We start from the raw sequence: 18,567 nt of genomic DNA on the forward strand, positions 1-18,567 counted from the left end.
ATAGAAGTTAACCCAGTTGCTTTCAAACTCCAACTACCAAATTCGTTAAAGATTAACAACACTTTTCATGCCTCTTTATTAAAGCCAGTCCACAAGTCAGATAGATTTGGGAACTGGAGTTCTTTCAGGCCTGCTCCGGTGGTGGTCCACAGTCAACAGGAGTTTGTGTTTGAGAAAGTGCTGGATTTTAGAGTATCTAGAGGTCGGTTACAGTTTCTGATCCATTGGAAGGGCTATGGTCCGGAAGAACGTTCCTGGATTCCAGAAGATGCCTTACATGCTCCCAGGTTGAAGAGGATGTTTTTACAGGAATTTCCCTGAAAAAACAGGCTCTGGGGGTTCTTCAACCCCGCGTCAAGGGGGGGGGGTACTGTCACAAGCCGTGGCAGCGGCTTGTTTTTCCCACCGACTCGGGACCTAAACTGACTCAGAATCTGGTTCCGCTGATTACCAAGCACCGGGGATGCTGCAGAGAGTGACTCTTACTCCATATGCTGCTGATTGGCTGCTCCTCCTATTTGTAGCTTCCAGATTCATTCTCCCTCACCGGTTATAGAGTTTCCTCCTACAGCTCGGTCTGGTTGTTCCAGCTATTCTCCGTGATTGTCTACACTTCAGCCGCTGCTTTTATTTACCACTCTCCGTCTCCCTCCACGCTGCCTTCCAGGCTTCAGCAGGTAGCTCAATTATTCAAGACTGTTGTTCCACTCTGCTCTGAATGCTGTTAGCTTGCTGTTTTTACCATCCACATGCTGTGCTCAGTGTATGCAGGCCCAAGCCTTTGGGTCCGTGCTTCCTCTGTATAATCAGCAGCTACAGTTTTCTCAGCCCTACTGTGTGTAATCAAACTGTACATTTACACCTGAACTATTTTCAGCCTGTTATCCTGCCCTCCTGGCAGGCAACTCATCTAGCCAAGAAATCCTGCCCTCCTGGCAGGCAACTCATCTAGCCAAGAAATCCTGCCCTCCTGGCAGGCAACTCATCTAGCCAAGAAATCCTGCCCTCCTGGCAGGCAACTCATCTAGCCAAGAAGTCCTGCCCTCCTGGCAGGCAACTCATCTAGCCAAGTAATCCTGCCCTCCTGACAGGCTACTCTACAAACCAAGTTTTCCTGCCTTATCTGGTGAGACAAAAGCAGCAGAATGAATTCTGAAGTGTTTCGGGCAATATTATATGCTCATATTCAGTCAAATGCTTCAGAACTCATTGGACGGCGCTTCACAGTGCAGATGGACAATGACCCGAAGCATACTGCAAAAGCAACCAAAGAGTTTTTTAAGGCTAAAAAGTGGAATGTTATGCAATGGCCAAGTCAATCCCCTGACCTGAATCCGATTGCGCATGCATATCACTTGATGAAGACAAAACTGAAGGGAAAATGCCCCCAGAACAAGCAGGAACTGAAGACATTTGCAGTAGAGGCCTGGCAGAGCATCACCAGGGATGAAACCCAACGTCTGGTGATGTCTATGCGTTCCAGACTTCAGGCTGTAGTTGCCTGCAAAGGATTTGCAACAAAGTATTAAAAAGTGAAAGTTAGATTTAGGATTGTTTAGTTTGTCCCATTACTTTTGGCCCCTTAAAAAGTGGGAGGCACATATAGGGCTCTATTTACTACAATCCGCATTGGTAATGCAGATTGTAGTGTGATATTACCGAGTGAATTCGCATTGCGAATTCAGGCAATATCACAGGGATTTACTACAAATCCCTTGCAGGGACAGAGCTTGCGATAAAGCTCTGTCCCTGCGAATCCCCCTCGGAGCCTTATCACGGTATTTTTGCAAAAAATACCGTGATTAAGTGCCCGCGCATGATTAAGTGCCCGCGCATGCGCCGACCGGTCGCCGCTGCTACCCCCCTCCGGCGCTAAGCCCCGGTGCTAAGCCCTGCCCCCCGCGATTGCGGACCCCCCCTCCCCCTCCGCGACCCCCCTCTCCCTTACTTACACTTACCTGCATGCTCCAGGCCTCCGGTGATGTTCTCCATTCCTCCGGTCAGGTGATCTCCCATACTGCACTGGGGCCCGATCACCTGATGACAGGGCCGCAATGCACTGTGGGAGACCAGCTGACCGGAGGGGAGACATCACCAGAGGCCCGATCACCGGTCCCTGGAGTCAGGTAAGTAATTTTTTTTTACTATTATTTTTTTCTTTTTTTTTTACAGTAATCAGCTTGCGGTCTGTTTAGACCACACAGCTGATTACAGGGACCGACTCCCGGCTCTGCTCTCCCCGTTAGAGCAGGGCAGGAGTCCGGTAACCGGGGGAGACCCTGGATAACGCCACCTCCAGGTGGCGTTATTATCACAGGGCTTTCCCCGGTATTTTTTTCACATTTATTTTTAGTAACTATGGTCGGATCACATTTCCCATTACAGTTATGGGAAATGCGATCTGCTTTACTAAAAATAAGTGACACTTAGGGGTTGGAGTAAAATTTTATGAATTCTACTCCAATTGCCCTATAGTAACTATAGGTGATACTAAAATAATGTGAAAAGGGTGTGAAAACACCCCTTTTCACTTTATTTTAGTACAAATAATGTTAATAAATAGAGCCCATAAAAACCATTGTAATTCCTACACCGTTCACCTGATTTGGATGTAGTTACCCTCAAATTAAATCTGAAAGTCTGCAGTTAAAGCACATCTTGTTTGTTTCATTTCGAAGCCATTGTGGTGGTGAATAGAGGCCAAAATATGAAAATTCTGTCAATGTCCCAATATTTATGCACCTGACTGTATATATATATATATATATATATATATATATATATATACACAGAGGCGTTCTAAGAGAGGACCCGTGTGCAGTGTCCTTGCGAGCCGCCTTCTCTCTTATGGCACAGAGCCAGTACACTCTACCAGCGTGTGCTGGTCTCCGGGAACATTACATCCATGCCACATTCCTGGTGATTTCTGCAGAGCCGACGTCGACTCCTGAGATGTATATTATATATAATATATATATATTACGTTACAAATGAGGCCAGCAGCACACACTATAAAGTGCAGAATGTTGGAGTGCAAGACACATAACATGCTACTAGTATAGGAGAGAGAGAGAGTCAGCACATCCATTTGATATGAAAAGGTGTTTATCCACCAGAAAAATGTATATCCATATAAAGTGCATATCCATAAATATAGTCAAGCCTCAGAGGGACTTGGTAAACATCAAGTATAGAGTATATAGCAGCAACATGGCATCATCAATAAGAATACTCATCACAAGTTTCCCTCCAGTGCACAGCATCCGACAGTCATTTCGGTGTTAAACTAACACCTTCATCATGAGCATATCACACAATGCCAGACAATCAGTTATATACCCACACATCAATTAAAGTGAACCTAATCACCTGTGTAATCATCTGCACCTGTAAGTAACTCCAAGCTGGCAGGTATCGAGACCGCATCTCAAACCTTCGCCGGAGATGCCGGAAGTGACGATGCGGGATCGGATCTAGTCACTCATAACCATAGAAACATAACACCTCTATGAGAGCGCTCAACAATACGGCTATACAGAGCCGGTGATTAGGTTCACTTTAATTGATGTGAGGATATATAACTGTTTGCCTGGCATTGTGTGATATGCTCATGATGAAGGTGTTGGTTTAACACCGAAACGGCTGTCGAGCGCTGTGCACTGGAGGGAAACTTGTGATGAGTATTCTTATCGATGATGGCATGTTGCTGCTATATACTCTATACATGATGTTTACCAAGTCCCTCTGAGCCTTGACTATTTTTCTGGTGGATAAATACTTTTTCATACCAAATGGATGTGCTGACTCTCTCTCTCCTATATATATATATATAATAATAGTTTCACATTTATACATAGGCAGTCTAAAGTATTTTGTGGTTTGTGGCAGATTGCTCCATATACACTATCTTTAGCCTGACTATCAAATTAGATTCTTTATTCGGTTAATGTTTCCAGTCCACAGACATGCTGTACACTATGTACAACGCTACCTGAGCAAAGATAGTTCCCACTCACTACTGGGAAAATGGGGGAACCCCACGCCAGTTTTCCCATGATTTTCCAGTAAGACCCTTTATTTACTCTTTTAAACAGCAGATCTTACTGACCTGTACGGTGCTTCAGATATTCACGCCGCTCACAGGCAGGTCTATTTATTTTGTGCATTGTGCTGCGATTTGGGTGTGATTTTGACAGATTTCACTAACACGATTCTTTGTAAATCTGTGATCTCTATTCTTGTTAATGTAACCATTCAATGTTTGGTCTGATAGTGTATTGGAGTGTGAAGTTGTGTTTTACCTGTGATTTGCTGTTGATTTGGGCTTTAGTGATTGTGTTCAGTGCATGTAATGTAGGAGCAATTACCACCAGCATGCATTAAACTCTGCACCAGCCCCTATTAGGTTATTAGGGGTCTTCTGCTCTTGCACCTTGTACCTACTATTCTGGGACTGACTAGTGCGGTATATATTGAATTTGGATTTTTGGGATGGGAATGATATCTTATTTAGTTATGTTTATTGGAAGGTTTTTGCGAGCCATCTGCTTTAATGTAACTTTTATGTATTTTTGTAACATTGGTTGTAGCAACATGGTTATATTTCTATATTTGGATTTGTGCATATTAGTTCTATTAAAGGTGCTAGGCTTATGTTATCCATTAATTTTCACACTTCCATGTACACTTTTGTATATAAAAATGTGGGTATTACATTTATCACACAGTGATTTTTTGTTTTGTTTAAGCGGATTACAATGTGATTCAGAGGCCGCACACGCTATTATATATGCATGCCCCAGTTGGTTAATAAAACAGACAAGACACCAATCAGATTGCAGCCTGTGTGGTTAATGTCAAATAGTCTAAACTGACTGTTGTCAAAATGAAAAGACTCAACAAACTCTCAGTCAGTGTATGCTATAATTCAGTTAGTGTTACTGTACTATATATTTATCTAACAGGAGTACATTTAATAATATTGGCAGATATGTCCTCTCAACTTTGTCCCTAATGGACCCCACCTAGCACCATCCAACCCTGACCTTCTACCATTCCCACCTGGTAAGGAAGTGACCATAAAACAGAAGAAGCATCTTCCATATTGCAGGATTGATAGATTTGTTCTCATTTTTCTTGAATACAGAATTAAGAGAATAAAATAAAATATAATTATGCAGCTGCTGACTCCACCTGAAACTCATAGCCCAGCAGATCAATGGGGATTCGGTATTTCCTGGCATAATTCTGCATGGCACCAGTTAGAAACGCTTGTGTGAAGAAGAATCCTGACAGCCAGAAGACGTGAGGCTTTCCAGATTCAAACCAGTTCTAGAATAAAACCAAATATATAATGATTGCTTTATTTATAGCTTTGATGGGATATCATCTCTCTGTACCTGATAACTGCAGAAAATAAAATGACACAATGAACTATGATTTGTGTATTATAATGCTAAATGGTTTGGTCCTGGGTTACCTCTCCTGTGTTGTCAGAAGACGTAAGTGTAATGGTGCATACACACGGTCAGACTTCCCTGGTCGATTTGAACGATATCGATATATTGTTATCGTTCAAATCGACTAGTTTTTGGCCCCTTCAATCAACCAAACGATGGTCAATGTGCCGGCACGGATGGTCGATATCGACCATCACCCGTGCATGCAGGCCAACCTGGTCAATATCGACCAGGTTAGCCTGGTTACTATAGGGACCCTCGATCGTTGATCAAAGGTCGTTATAGTAGTTGAGGGGTTGGTGCATGTGCTGAATGTTCGAGAATGATCATCCAGCACATGTAGGACGATCCGACAACGATATCTGATCGTTGTCTGATCTTACCGTGTGTATGCATCATTAGGCTGCATTCCAGCATGCAGGCCTAGCTCACGGGCTGTTCAACCAGTGTACATGGGCGCCATGCCATAGGGGCCGTACCGTGGGGCTGACTAATAGTGCCTGGACTACAACAAACTATCTGCTCAAATTTAAGTGTGCTATATGTAAAGAAGGGTAGGTAGCGGGCTGATAACACCTAGGTTTTCTCTCCTAGTTAAAGTAATATTGTATGTATAGAAAGATTCATATATGTTAGTATTTATTGCATATTGACATTATTTGATAATTACATCTCCAGTATTTTCCACAGCTGGGAATTTTACATTGATTTTGCAGCAAGAATAAATGTAATATTCTTTAACATTTTTGGTCATTTGTATAATTGATATCCCTGAAATATCTATTACGCTACTTTCTTTACACACACTGACCCCTCATCACCCCTTTTCCCTAAGTATGAGGCCAATATGGGGTATTACTATGGGGACAGATTGTAGGCTGGGCATAATGTGGACATAAAATTATATATATTTATTTTCTGTTAATAAAACTATTAATTGTAAAAGTAGTTGACTGGAGAAGTGGGGGTTCCAAACATTCTTGCACAGAGTGCTAGTAGACCTGGGGCCAGCCCTGCCTACAAGCTAAACATATGTGTGAGTGTATAAGTTGCCCTGCCTGCGGCTTCAGTGTATGCTACAGCAGGATTTTAATATCTATTCCAATAATTGTTAGAGCAACAGGCACTGATGTCCTCACTCAGCATATTTTATGGGAGAGCAGCAGGGGGTGAGATTATAAAGCAGATGTAAGTATAAATAAACTATTAATCTATTACTTTAATTACTATGGATAGATGCCATGCCCTGACACAGGGCTTTAATTTAAATGTTAATGTCACTTTAACAGATTTTTGTTAGTTTTGCCCTATATGCTCACCTGTAGGAACTTCAGCCGGGTGAGGAAGTCATTGACATAGCTTCCCAAAGGTTTCAGGCTGGGATAAGAACGCTTTGCCCATGTTTCAGGAACCTTCCCTACAATAAGACTGCCTGACAGAGCTTCCAGCTCAGAATCCATTACTACCAGGCCTTTGATGGCTTTCTGCAGGTTCTGTAGTGTTGTCCGGATAGTACGGATTAAGCTGGAAATACATAATGGAAGATCTGTTTCTGTACATGTTCCCTTATATTCTATTGATCATGTAATTTTAGTGCTCTGCAGGTTTTTAAAATATAAAAAAGCATGTAATACCCTGGAGGAGTGTGAATGCAAGCAGTACAGGCTAAGGATGCCATAGGAAGCTGACTGTCTGCCTTGGTTATCAGCATTACAAGGTACCACTCACATTCCTATGGACAGTACAGAGATCATAGGCACCCGTGAGAGATGTGCGAGTACCTCGGTAATGTTGTTGGCCCCTGATACATTTTGGAAAGTAAAAACATTTAGGGGACACATTTAATATAAAATATATTTAGTTCTAACTATGGATGCACTAAGGGCCTATGCCAGATTTTTGCACAGCTAAATCATTACCGTTTATCCAGAGGAATCCAAACGCAGATTTTCCTGAATTATCACTTTCAAGAGCTCCAATGAAAGATTTGACAATTGAGGACTCTCCATCCTAAGTTCTATCTGCATATTAGGTATGCATGCAGGGCAATATTGGGTAGACACTATTATTATAGGCAAATGCTTAAATATTGAATAAATTCTGAAATTCAGATTTTTTTGCAACCCTAATTCTAAGACGCTCCTGAATAATTTATTCCTCCATTGTTGAATGTTACTAATAACCTGTATACAGTACAGTAAGATAATATGAGGCCAATGTAGAGGCCATTGTGTGCTCTCACACTGCGTATGCACCGGATCATGTATCTCCGGGTGAGTAACATTGCTCGTGGGATAACTTTAGTGAGGGCCTGTTATTAAATTGCTGGCTATGCAGAGCTGTACATACTACTAATTTCAGGTCTACCGCTTGCACCAAGGATAGGACTAATGCCAGTGATCACTGATAATGATGAGGGCTTAGCTGTGTACAACTATGTATATGGGTGAATATCCGCTTTTTGTGACCAGCTTGCGTTCAACTCTAATTAGCTGATGTATTTTAGCTGGTTTAGCAGATGGCATAGGCAGCATATTCTATTATCTACTCTGATAATTTTAATACATGCAAACGTATAACATGAGCCTACGTTTTATTTCTCCCCTCCAGGAGACTGCACGGAGAGGAGATGAAGCTGATAGCTGATGGGACGGGTTCGGGTGTCATTATGCTCCTTGATTCTCTGCATTATGTGGCAAGGAGGCGGGGCCAAAATGACACAAATCGCAGAATTGCATCATATGGGGTCCGGCCCCTCCCCATGGACCAGCGAATAGCAGCATTATGCTCCCTGTCTCGCCCATCTCACTAGGAAGTGGGCAGGATGAGGGAAGGCTGCCTACTCTCTCGGTAAAGATTCCCAAAAATATAGAAGTCTCCTGGCCTTCCCGAGAGAGTAGCATTCTTCCCAACTTTATTTTTCTCCGCTTCAAGAGAAGTCCACAGTGGAGATGCAGGTGATCACTGAGAGAAGCAGGTGATCACTGAGAGATGCAGGTGATCACTGAGTGGGCAGGTGATCACTGAGAGGGCAGGTGATCACTGAGAGATGCAGGTGATCACTGAGAGATGCAGGTGATCACTGAGAGATGCAGGTGATCACTGAGTGGGCAGGTGATCACTGAGAGATGCAGGTGATCACTAAGAGATGCAGGTGATCGCTGAGAGATGCAGGTGATCACTGAGAGATGCAGGTGATCACTGAGTGGGCAGGTGATCACTGAGAGATGCAGGTGATCACTGAGTGGGCAGGTGATCACTGAGAGATGCAGGTGATCACTGAGAGATGCAGGTGATCACTTAGAGATGCAGGTGATCACTGAGAGATGCAGGTGATCACTGAGTGGGCAGGTGATCACTGAGAGATGCAGGTGATCACTGAGAGATGCAGGTGATCACTGAGAGATGCAGGTGATCACTAAGAGATGCAGGTGATCACTAAGAGATGCAGGTGATCACTAAGAGATGCAGGTGATCACTAAGAGATGCAGGTGATCACTGAGAGATGCAGGTGATCACTGAGTGGGCAGGTGATCACTGAGAGTTGCAGGTGATCACTGAGTGGGTGGGTTCGTGTGAAGGAATTCTCAGAGAATCACGGTATACTAGCCCCTCCTCCCACTCTATGGACCCACTATTCACAGCATTACACTCCCCATCCTGCCCGGTTCACTAGGAAGTGGACGGGATGCGGAAGGACCACCCGCCCTTTTGGGTCATTCGGACGTTAAGGGAGAGTGGGTAAATATGGAAAGTATGTAAGAGACATGAGGCTTAAATAAATAAAAAAAAATCAATATATACTGCTTAAACGGTAATAAGGGAAACAAACCAGGATTTCTGAGCTATAACTGCAAGGAATTCTCAAAGTTTTGAACTGAACTCTATATCGGAATTTGATATCCAAAGCTGTGCCTAAATACCATCAGTTAATAACTACCCACAGATAATTCAGAATATCTTTATACAATGAGTTGCTTATATACACAGGGGCCAGAGTGATCGGCTGCGTACAAAAATCAGCGACTCCGTGGCAAGAATGGGCCGCAAGGGGGTGAGTTCAGCTGCCGTTGCTGGTGTTTCTATTCCATTGAAATGGCATCTCACCCCTCTCGTTTGCGTAGGTGAGTTAATTCAACCACCAATGGTACAGACAAGTGCGCACCACCCGGGGGGAAGGGAGGGGGTTATTTATCAAACCTTGGAGAGAGATACAATCAACCAATCAGCTACTAACGTACATTTGACAGGCTGTGATTGAAAAATGACAGTTAGGAGTTGATTGGTTGGTACTTTATCTCTCACAATTTTATCTCTCTTCAAGCTTTGATAAATAGCCCCCACCTATAAATAATAAAATCTTATCGCTAGTTAAAAATAGAATGGTGTTAAAAAAAACCTTACTTGTTAAACCTCTCCATCTCTTGCACCAGAACTGTGTTCATACTTTCCTCATATCTCACTGGGAACTTCTGCAGAGCAGCCTCAATGTCAAAATCTTTAGGCAACTGAGAAAATAAATGCAACATACTAATGCTGTACTAATGGTTTCCTCTAGTGATCATCAACTCTCATATATCTGGACACCTGAATTCAACCAGACTGTGTCTAATTATATTTTGAGCATTTTTCATCAAAACAATTTTCACATGTCAATTTCCCTATGTTATTATATAAGAGAGAGAGAGAGAGGGAGAGGGAGAGGGAGAGGGAGAGGGAGAGGGAGAGGGAGAGGGAGAGGGAGAGGGAGAGAGAGAGAGAGAAAAAAAAATGAGCTGTACTCTAAAACTTGCAAAATGTGAATCAAACGTTGTTTAATCAATCAGTGTTCCCGGGTCGGGAACCCTTTCATCAGGACTATCATGAGCAGTAGTGTTTGGGGGGGGCGATCACAGTTCCAGGGAGAGAGAGGAGACTGCTGCTGCTGCTAAACGGTAGCAGCCTCTCTGGACCCTTGTGTGCTGGGCTGAGCAGCAGCAGTCTCCTAACTCTCCTTATCCCATGTGCTACTGACCTGGGCCTGTATAAGTAGTACCCACATCCCACTCCCCCCCCCCCACGTCTCCCCTGACTACCAGCCTAGGATTAAGGCTCTAGTGCTGTCTATCAGATTGTAGGGGGGAACCGTATTTAGCTTTTTTCTCAAACAAAAATATATAGAGAAGGCTGCACAGATCCTAGGGATCCATCAGGGCTGGCTGGCAACTTTTAGCCTGGGGGGGCAAGTGCATGCAGGCGGCCCTGGCAGAGGAGTAGCGTGTAGCCAGGGTGCCCGAAGAACGTGCGTGCTACGGCGCCCCCCCTCAAGTGTTCCAGGGAGGAGGCGGGTCCATATGGGTTTAATGTAAAGTAAAAATAAAGATTAGGGACAGCCCTGTCGTGGTGCCCATATGCATTGCCCCCCTGTGCCCCAGGAGAGGACCCCCTTATGCAGGCCTCCAGTAGTGCCCCCAGTAGTGATCCCCCCTATGCAGTGCCCCTTATACAGTGCCCCCAGTAGTGGTCCCCCCTGTGCAGTGACCCTTGTGCCCCCAGTAGTAAGCCCCTTATATAGTGCCCCCAGTAGTGGTACCCCCTATGCAGTGCTCCTTATATAGTGCCCCCAGTAGCAGTCCACACCCCATGCAGTGCCCCCAATAGTGGTTCCCTTATGCAGTGCCCCTTAAATAGTGGTCCCAGTTGTAGTCTCCCCCCTATGCAGTACCCCCAGTATTGCCCTTTTTATAGAGCCCCCAGCAGTGGTCCCTCGATGCAGTGCCCCCAGTGGTAGTCCCCTCTCCCCTATGTAGTGCCCCTAGTAGTAGTCCCCTCCCCCCTATGCAGTGCCCCTAGTAGTAGTCCCCTCACCCCTATGCAGTGCCCCTAGTAGTTGTCCCCTCCCCTTGTAGTGCCCATAGTAGTAGTAGCCCCCCCCCTTGTAGTGCCCCAGTAGTAGTCCCCCCTTGTAGTAGTAGTCCCCCCCCTTGAAGTGCCCCCAGTTATAATCCCCAGTAGTGGTCCCCCCTTGTAGTGCCCCCCAGTAGTGGTCTCCCTCTTGTAGTGCCCCCAGTAGTAGTCCCTCCCTCTTGTAGTGCTCCCAGTAGTGGTCTCCCTCTTGTAGTGCCCCCAGTAGTAGTCCCTCCCTCTTGTAGTGCCCCCAGTAGTGGTTCCCCCTTTGTAGTGCCCCCAGTAGTTGTCCCTCCCTCTTGTGGTGCCCCCAGTAGTGATTCCCCTTTGTAGTGCCCCCAGTAGTAGTAGTCCCCCCCTTGTATTGCCCCCATTAGTAGTAGTCCCCCCCTTGTATTGTCCCCATTAGTAGTAGTCCCCCCCTTGTATTGTCACCATTAGTAGTAGTCCCCCCCCTGCAGCGCCTCCAGTAGTGGTTCCCCCCTTGTGGTGCCCCCAGTAGTGGTCTCCCCCCTTGTAGTGCCATCCCCCCCCCCAGTAGACACACATAGTAAAAAAAACACTTACCTGAATCCCCGCTCCCGCTGTCGCCATCCGCTCCTCCGTCTGTCCTTCCCGGGCCGGCCGCTCTGCATTATGGGCGAGACGTCATATGACGTCATGACGCCTCTCCCATTACCCACTGCGGGAGCCGGAAGATGGAGCGGCTCCCGCAGTGGGCGCAGCAGCAGCTAATGAGAGTCTGACAGACTCTCATTGGCTGCTGATCAAAACAAACACACAGCTTCCGGAGCCGGCGGCTGTGTGTTTGTCACTTGTGTAGCGCTGACCGAACTCCGTCCGGTGAGCGCTACACATGCGGTGCAGCCTGTGTCACAGTGACACAGACTGCCCGAGGCCCGCATGACGCTGCGGTCCGGGGGGGCACATGGCACCCTGCCCCCCGGCCCAGCCCGCCACTCCATGCAGCACTTCTAAATCACTGTGGTTTTGCAGCAGGATCGGAGTTTAGACGGTCAGAAAAACCTTTAGTGAGTACAGTAGCTATTATTAGGATCTGGAAGTCAATATGCAGAGGATCCCATTGGTTTCGAAACCCTGACAAACTAGCTGATTAGTAAATGTAGCCCTAAAGGTTCAAAAGGAGACTATTGTGGTGTTTTAAAAAAATTAGCTCAAATTACCCCAAAATCAACTTTTTCGTTACTTTTTGCACCCCAAATTTAATTACAGTATTTTTTTTATTGAAAAATATATGCTTTTTATATTTCTTTCAAATCACCACAAAATCTCCTTTTTTCTACTTTTTTTTGCATTTTTTCATTTAATTTGTTTGAGATTAAACGAAAAAAGTTTCTTTATGTAATTTATTAAAAAAAAACACGAATCAGCCATTTGACACCATTTAAAAACCTCCAGTAATTTCCTTATGCCCACTAACAGCCTTCTATACGGTCCTGCTAATGAAATTATCATTTTGTGGGGATCCAGAATGATCTCCCCACTTTTTCAAGCACTTCTCCCAAGTCGCATGCTATAGACAATTCTCACACCCTCACTACGAGTAGTGCGAGCTGGCATCTCTAATTGGATTGCGTGTTTACCAGCTGCGAGCATTCGTGCGAAGTGTGTGATTTTCATGAGAAAAACTTAAACCTAATTGGATTGCCCCCGAGCCTGTATACACTTTCTATATCCTCCTGAAGAGTTAGAGATATAAAGTCTTCAGAACGAACCTCTTGTTGTACCGTAAGGCCGAATGAATAGAAATCTAGAATGTCCATTTCTTGGGACACTGGCAGGCAAAGGAGCTACTGTCTCCCATTGCCTGATTTTTTCCGATTCTGAACCAAAAAGGACGTTATCAGTAAATGGAATAGACTTAAGAGACCTTTTAAACTCCGGGGCCACTGGAGGGTCTGCCAGGTCCCTATGGAAATAGCAGAAATACTACCAAAAACTAAAGACATGTCTAGGGCTGCATCAACAATGAATTCTGAGGCATTCTGAATATATGCCAACAGAGTGAATAACTACAACATTGATTTACCAGCTTTAATAGCTTTGACCACTTCTCCTGGTTAAGTCAAATTGCTTTATTGAGTATCTAGCATACTGTAGGTCTCAGAGATACTCCAACTGCCATAGTAATAGGGATGGCTTTGCATTTTATGCCTGAAATAACTTTTAAAGAGGCAGAATTTAAAATAGGTACAGTAGTTTCTATGGCAAGTCTCTCTATAGGGATATCTACTTTAGAAGGGGATTTACTGGGAAAAAGGGCAAAATAAAGAACCCTCAGAAACCCTGTGACGGTAGTGATAATGTTTAACAGTTGTTATGTTGCAAATGATGTTGCCAATGGCAAAAAAAAAAATTAGATGCATCTAAAAAGTAAATTAATATAAAAGAACATAAATGAAAAAAAACAAAAAACTTAAAGCTGACTTATGCCACAATACTGCAAAACCAAAAAGTGCCATTCTCGAAGGTACAGGGGGGGTTTGGGCAAAAATAATTTTTAGCTCAAACGAGCATCTCTATACCCACTGTTCTAGTGTACCCATAATGTAAGTCAGAGAATATACAATTACGTCATCCCACCCCTGCCTCCAGGTCTTTATTAGAGTGGGTGTGGCTTGATGACATAATTTATATTCTGCCCCCTCCCTTACAGCAGAAAACGCTCTATGTGAGAATTGCCTAATCTAATAGTAGGCAACTATTATATACATATTTCACATGCCCAGGTGTTCCACTTCCTCTATAAACAAATTAATCAGATGATATAACTTCCATTGCAACTCAGTAGAACACACATGCAAAGCAGACTTTGGTTGCACTTAAATATCTTCCAAAAAGAAGTCATGTGATGTAAGTCATGTGACGTAAGCCATGTGAGTGAATGGCAGAGATCCTGCTCACCTTGCTCAGGATATCACTGGCTATCTCATACAAGGTGTTATCACTGGCACCAGAAGATCCTCCTTGAAGACTTCCCCCCTGAGTGAGGAGTAAGGACTCGAAAATTATTTTTGTTTGCTGCAGATCCTTGGAGATGTCAACGTTTTCATGTAAGCCAAAAACCTCGGGCTGCTGGCTAAACGGGAGCCTCTGCCGTATGGAATGCAAGATACATATGTTTTATGTTTGGATAACAAAGAACAGATCACAGTGTTAGAGAACAGATAATAATCCAAATGCAGATTCCTCTTGTAACGTGTGATAAAAACATCTTGTTTGTGCTCTCCCCAGACAAATGCAGCATTTTAAACAGTGTGTGGGTGTGATTCTGAGTCAGACGCAGCCGCGGTCATGTCTGCGCCTTTGGCCAGTCTCACATCTGCGACCTTATGCAAATGGCGCTACAAAGCCCTCCCTTGTATACAGCTCTGCCTCTGAATGTGCAAGGACTGAGTCGCACCATTGAAACTTGCACCAGTCCTATGCTAGGTGCAGATTCTCTGTCTGAGTATGGCCTCTAATGTGAGCGATTAAGCGTCTGGGTACATAATCATTTCAGGAACTCGCCCGTGACTATTCCATAACACGCCCATAAGAGGGACCACCTCCATGCATCTCATTAGTCACCTCCCGGGGACAATTCTCTGTGCGTGCACCTGAAATTGTAACTGCGACTATATACAAAGGGCCTGATTCAGAAATGTAGGTAAGCCTGATGGTTTGCTTACATTTCCGATGGGCAAGCGCCTGGGCATGCTGCGGCCGTTTTGGGGAGGGGGTTTCGCCGGCACATCTGGGGAGTGCCAAGGCCAGGTGTGCAGGCAGACAGGAGGCGGCAAATCTGAGTAAGCTTCAGCTTACTCAGATGGCCGATCCTGGATACATCGCCACCGATGGTCGCAATGTTGAACCGCAGATGCTGGCAGGAGGCGTCTTTCCTCCTCTGACGTCTCCTGCAGCATTAACATATATACACAACACTGCTATGTCCAAAGAAGCTAGCATGGTGCGACTTAGACACCTGTGCAGTAAAAAAAAAAAGTCTGACATCTACATAGCGTGCAACTTAGAATCAGGGCCTGTGTGTGATTAAGTCCTACAGTAATCACAGGTAAGTAACTGTACATTAAATAAAAGGTGCCTGTCCATGTTGTGGATAGCCACATTCCACCGAACTGGTGGATCAGGTGCCCAGCTAAGTATTGCCACCTGCAGCTCCATGCTGACCAATGGAAACACCCATATGGAAAAGGAGGCATGATTCAGTGTGATTCTCTGCCATGTTTTACTATTTTATATTACTTATCATTTTGTACTCCTATTGATTTGTATTATTTATCGTTTAGTATTCTCCTTTATTGGGTGCCTTTTACTATCTTCTGTTTTGGCTTACTATACCATATCTGAACATAGCGACTTTTTAACATAGATCCCAACGTAAAATGAAACCTAAAAATCCTCAGACAAATACAAGTACAACTGGAAGTAATCTGTTTCAGTATTTGTTACACTTTGAGACGACATTTCCTAAACATTAGCTACTGATACCCATGACATGTTCCATCAACGTCTTCTCTTGCTCAATCGCGGTGTTCTGATCAATTAAAACAAGGTGTATTAAGCTTGTGACATTGAGCATCACCTTGATGAATTCTATGTAGTCATCATAAGTTCCTTTAGGTGGCACTAGGTAGTTCCCACTTGTAGAGAAAGAATAACGGGGGTTTTCCACTATTTCATTGTTATAGAAATTTGCCAGTGTGGTCAGTAGGAGGCGTCGGTCCCAGTCATCAGTCACACGTCCCCCATAGTTGCACTCCCCAGTAAGGTATGAGATGGCTTCAAAGGGAACATGTTCATAGTCATTCACAAACAGCTGAAATAATAAAAGAAGCATAGAATACTTTATTAGCACCCATAAACACATAAATAGTCGCAAAATAACTTAATGTAAGTTTCAAATTGGTCCAGGAGAAACTATGCCTGTGTGTCCTGTAACCTCAAGTGGCCTGTGATTACAAGCAGTGGCGTAACGTTGGCGGGGTCGAACCAGGGCCGGCAACAGGGGTCGGAGCACCCTGTGCCGGCTCTGAACAGGGCACCCTTACCGAAAATGGAGGCGCGGCCTAATGACCATAGGTCACGCCCCCTATGTGATGTTATTTGTAGGCGTGTCCAAATGGCACGCCTCCAAATAACGTCAGGCTGGGGGGGTCTCACTAGCTGGGCTTCCCCCAGCCCTCTCCCATCACTGAATGGATGCCACACGCAGCATACATTCAGACTCCGGGGTCCGGCACAGCTGCGGCAGTGGGGATCCCCAACCTCCCGATTTGACCACCCGCGGGCCACTTCGGCCCACGGGTGGAACAGCGGGACAGTCATGTTGACAAAACCCCATTTTTCAGTGGCCACCCCCCTTGTGACATGTGGTCACACCCACTTTTTCAGCACACGCACATGGGGGGAGGGGCTTCATTCATCATCTTGCCCTGGTCATGATCAGCTCCAGGTCTGAAAGACAGTCGTGGCTCCTCCGTCAACGATGGAATTCGAGGCCTGGTCCCAGCGCTAGCCTCAGATCTCTTGACCTGTCAGAACTCCAGGCAGTCTGGCAAATTTCTGAACTGTCCAGGGTAATCCCGAATGGGTGGTAAACCTAGGCTCCCCCCTCTAGAGCTAGGTTGCCCCAGGCAAGTGCCTGAGTCACCTATGCCCAGGGCAGGCCCTGTTTTTAACACTACAAATTATGTACAAAACCTTATATTCCATTCTGAATATGTTACACTGCAAAGCACTAATTAAATAATAAAATAATCACCTGCAGTTGTCGAATACTGATTCGCAAATCAGATTCATTGAACCCATATGGAATATTCCATCCAAGAGGACCAAACTTCTTCCGTTCCTGGACCAAAGCGTGAAAAAAACAGACCCCAAAAAGCAGCTTCTCCCATATCTGGAAAACAGAAAACACAGGGTTGAATTTACTACATTTTGTACATCCCTCAAACGAGATGTTTGGGTGCTTGGATTGCCCCCTACCTGCTCTTTTCCCTGGCAGCCACTGAAGAATTGTGGGTCAGAGATAGGGTCACTTAGGTAAGACTGCAGCAGATTTAGCCTCAGTCCTGTTGGTGGTTCATTTGTCATTTTTACACCGTTCTGAAGAATGGTCACCGGAAACTGAGGATACATGAGAATGGTGGTATCACCAATATAACGTAGAACACTGCATAATATGTGGACACTACATAAATAAGCAACAATAAAAAACAATGTGAATGTCCATTGCACTCTAGCACTCTTATCTGAAGGGCAAGTTTACATTTCTTAGCCTAAACTGGCACAAAATATCTGCAGTGTCCATGGAATGGCTAAAAATTAAAGACTTTTCTAACCATAGGCTAGCATATGCAGTATGTGCAAAGTATTAACCAATTGGATCCATCCAATTTAGTCACACAGCCAGACTGAGAAAACACCAACCAATTGTATGTGCCCATATAGGAGCAGTTCAAGAGGCTTTTTAATGACTGTCAGCAAATAGGATCCAACGTAATATTAAGCTCCATAGTCCTCTAATAATAGGAAATATCTAGCACATTGGTGCTTTTAGCATGGCAACAATAAGGCTGCCCCAACAATCTTTCTGCAAGAGCTTATGGAACGGTCTACATGAACAAGGACAGTGACAACACTGACTGCTTAAACACGGAGTAAGTTTAGGTACAGTTTCTAATCTAACAAGGTAATAAAGAGCATGCTTAGAAGAACATACCTAATCTATTGCAGCCATGATCTAATTACCTTTGGTGAAGGATAGCTAGTTAACCAGAGTCTAAAGTCTGGATGACAGGTGTTACTAGTGAACTCCTCACAGATCTTCTCCAAGGTCGGCATCCAGGACACAGCCAGGTGACAGTTCTGTAGACAAACCCATGTTCCGCCTGCTGCTCCCTCTTTAATCATTTTTGCAGCCACGGGTCCCTGTCCCTGCCCCAGAGAGATGGCCTGGAACTTGTCACCTCCTCCCATGTTCTTGTCATTGGCGAATTTCAGCAAACCTAAAGCAAGAGGTTTAATTCTGTTGCAATGAAGGAAAAGTGCAGCCAAATCGAGAGACTGTACAGATATATGTGTGGGAAAAAACAAGGCTAGGAGGGTAAGCAATAATTATACAGTAAGCAGATCTAATGCACTTAGACAGGCCCAGTGAGCAGCAAGCAGCATCCTAAACATATCTTTTTAGTAGGAA

The 18,567-nt window shown here is 44.6% G+C and overlaps 1 protein-coding gene across 1 annotated transcript in view; it reads right to left on the minus strand.

Moving 5' to 3' along the window:
- DNAH12 (dynein axonemal heavy chain 12) overlaps positions 1-18,567 on the minus strand; it is a 168,684-nt gene that overhangs the window by 17,476 nt on the left and 132,641 nt on the right. Inside the window, exons 64-71 of the mRNA XM_088472684.1 lie at positions 18,120-18,376; positions 17,355-17,495; positions 17,131-17,268; positions 15,952-16,185; positions 14,271-14,459; positions 9,864-9,967; positions 6,779-6,983; positions 5,194-5,331 (exon numbers count right to left, since the gene is read on the minus strand). Coding sequence (XP_088328810.1) covers positions 5,194-5,331; positions 6,779-6,983; positions 9,864-9,967; positions 14,271-14,459; positions 15,952-16,185; positions 17,131-17,268; positions 17,355-17,495; positions 18,120-18,376 — 1,406 coding nt within the window. The remainder of the gene's footprint in view (positions 1-5,193; positions 5,332-6,778; positions 6,984-9,863; positions 9,968-14,270; positions 14,460-15,951; positions 16,186-17,130; positions 17,269-17,354; positions 17,496-18,119; positions 18,377-18,567) is intronic.

This window comes from Taudactylus pleione, unplaced genomic scaffold (assembly GCF_031769625.1).
Source record: "Taudactylus pleione unplaced genomic scaffold, aTauple2 ptg000128l, whole genome shotgun sequence".
In the NCBI taxonomy this organism is placed as follows: domain Eukaryota; kingdom Metazoa; phylum Chordata; class Amphibia; order Anura; family Myobatrachidae; genus Taudactylus; species Taudactylus pleione.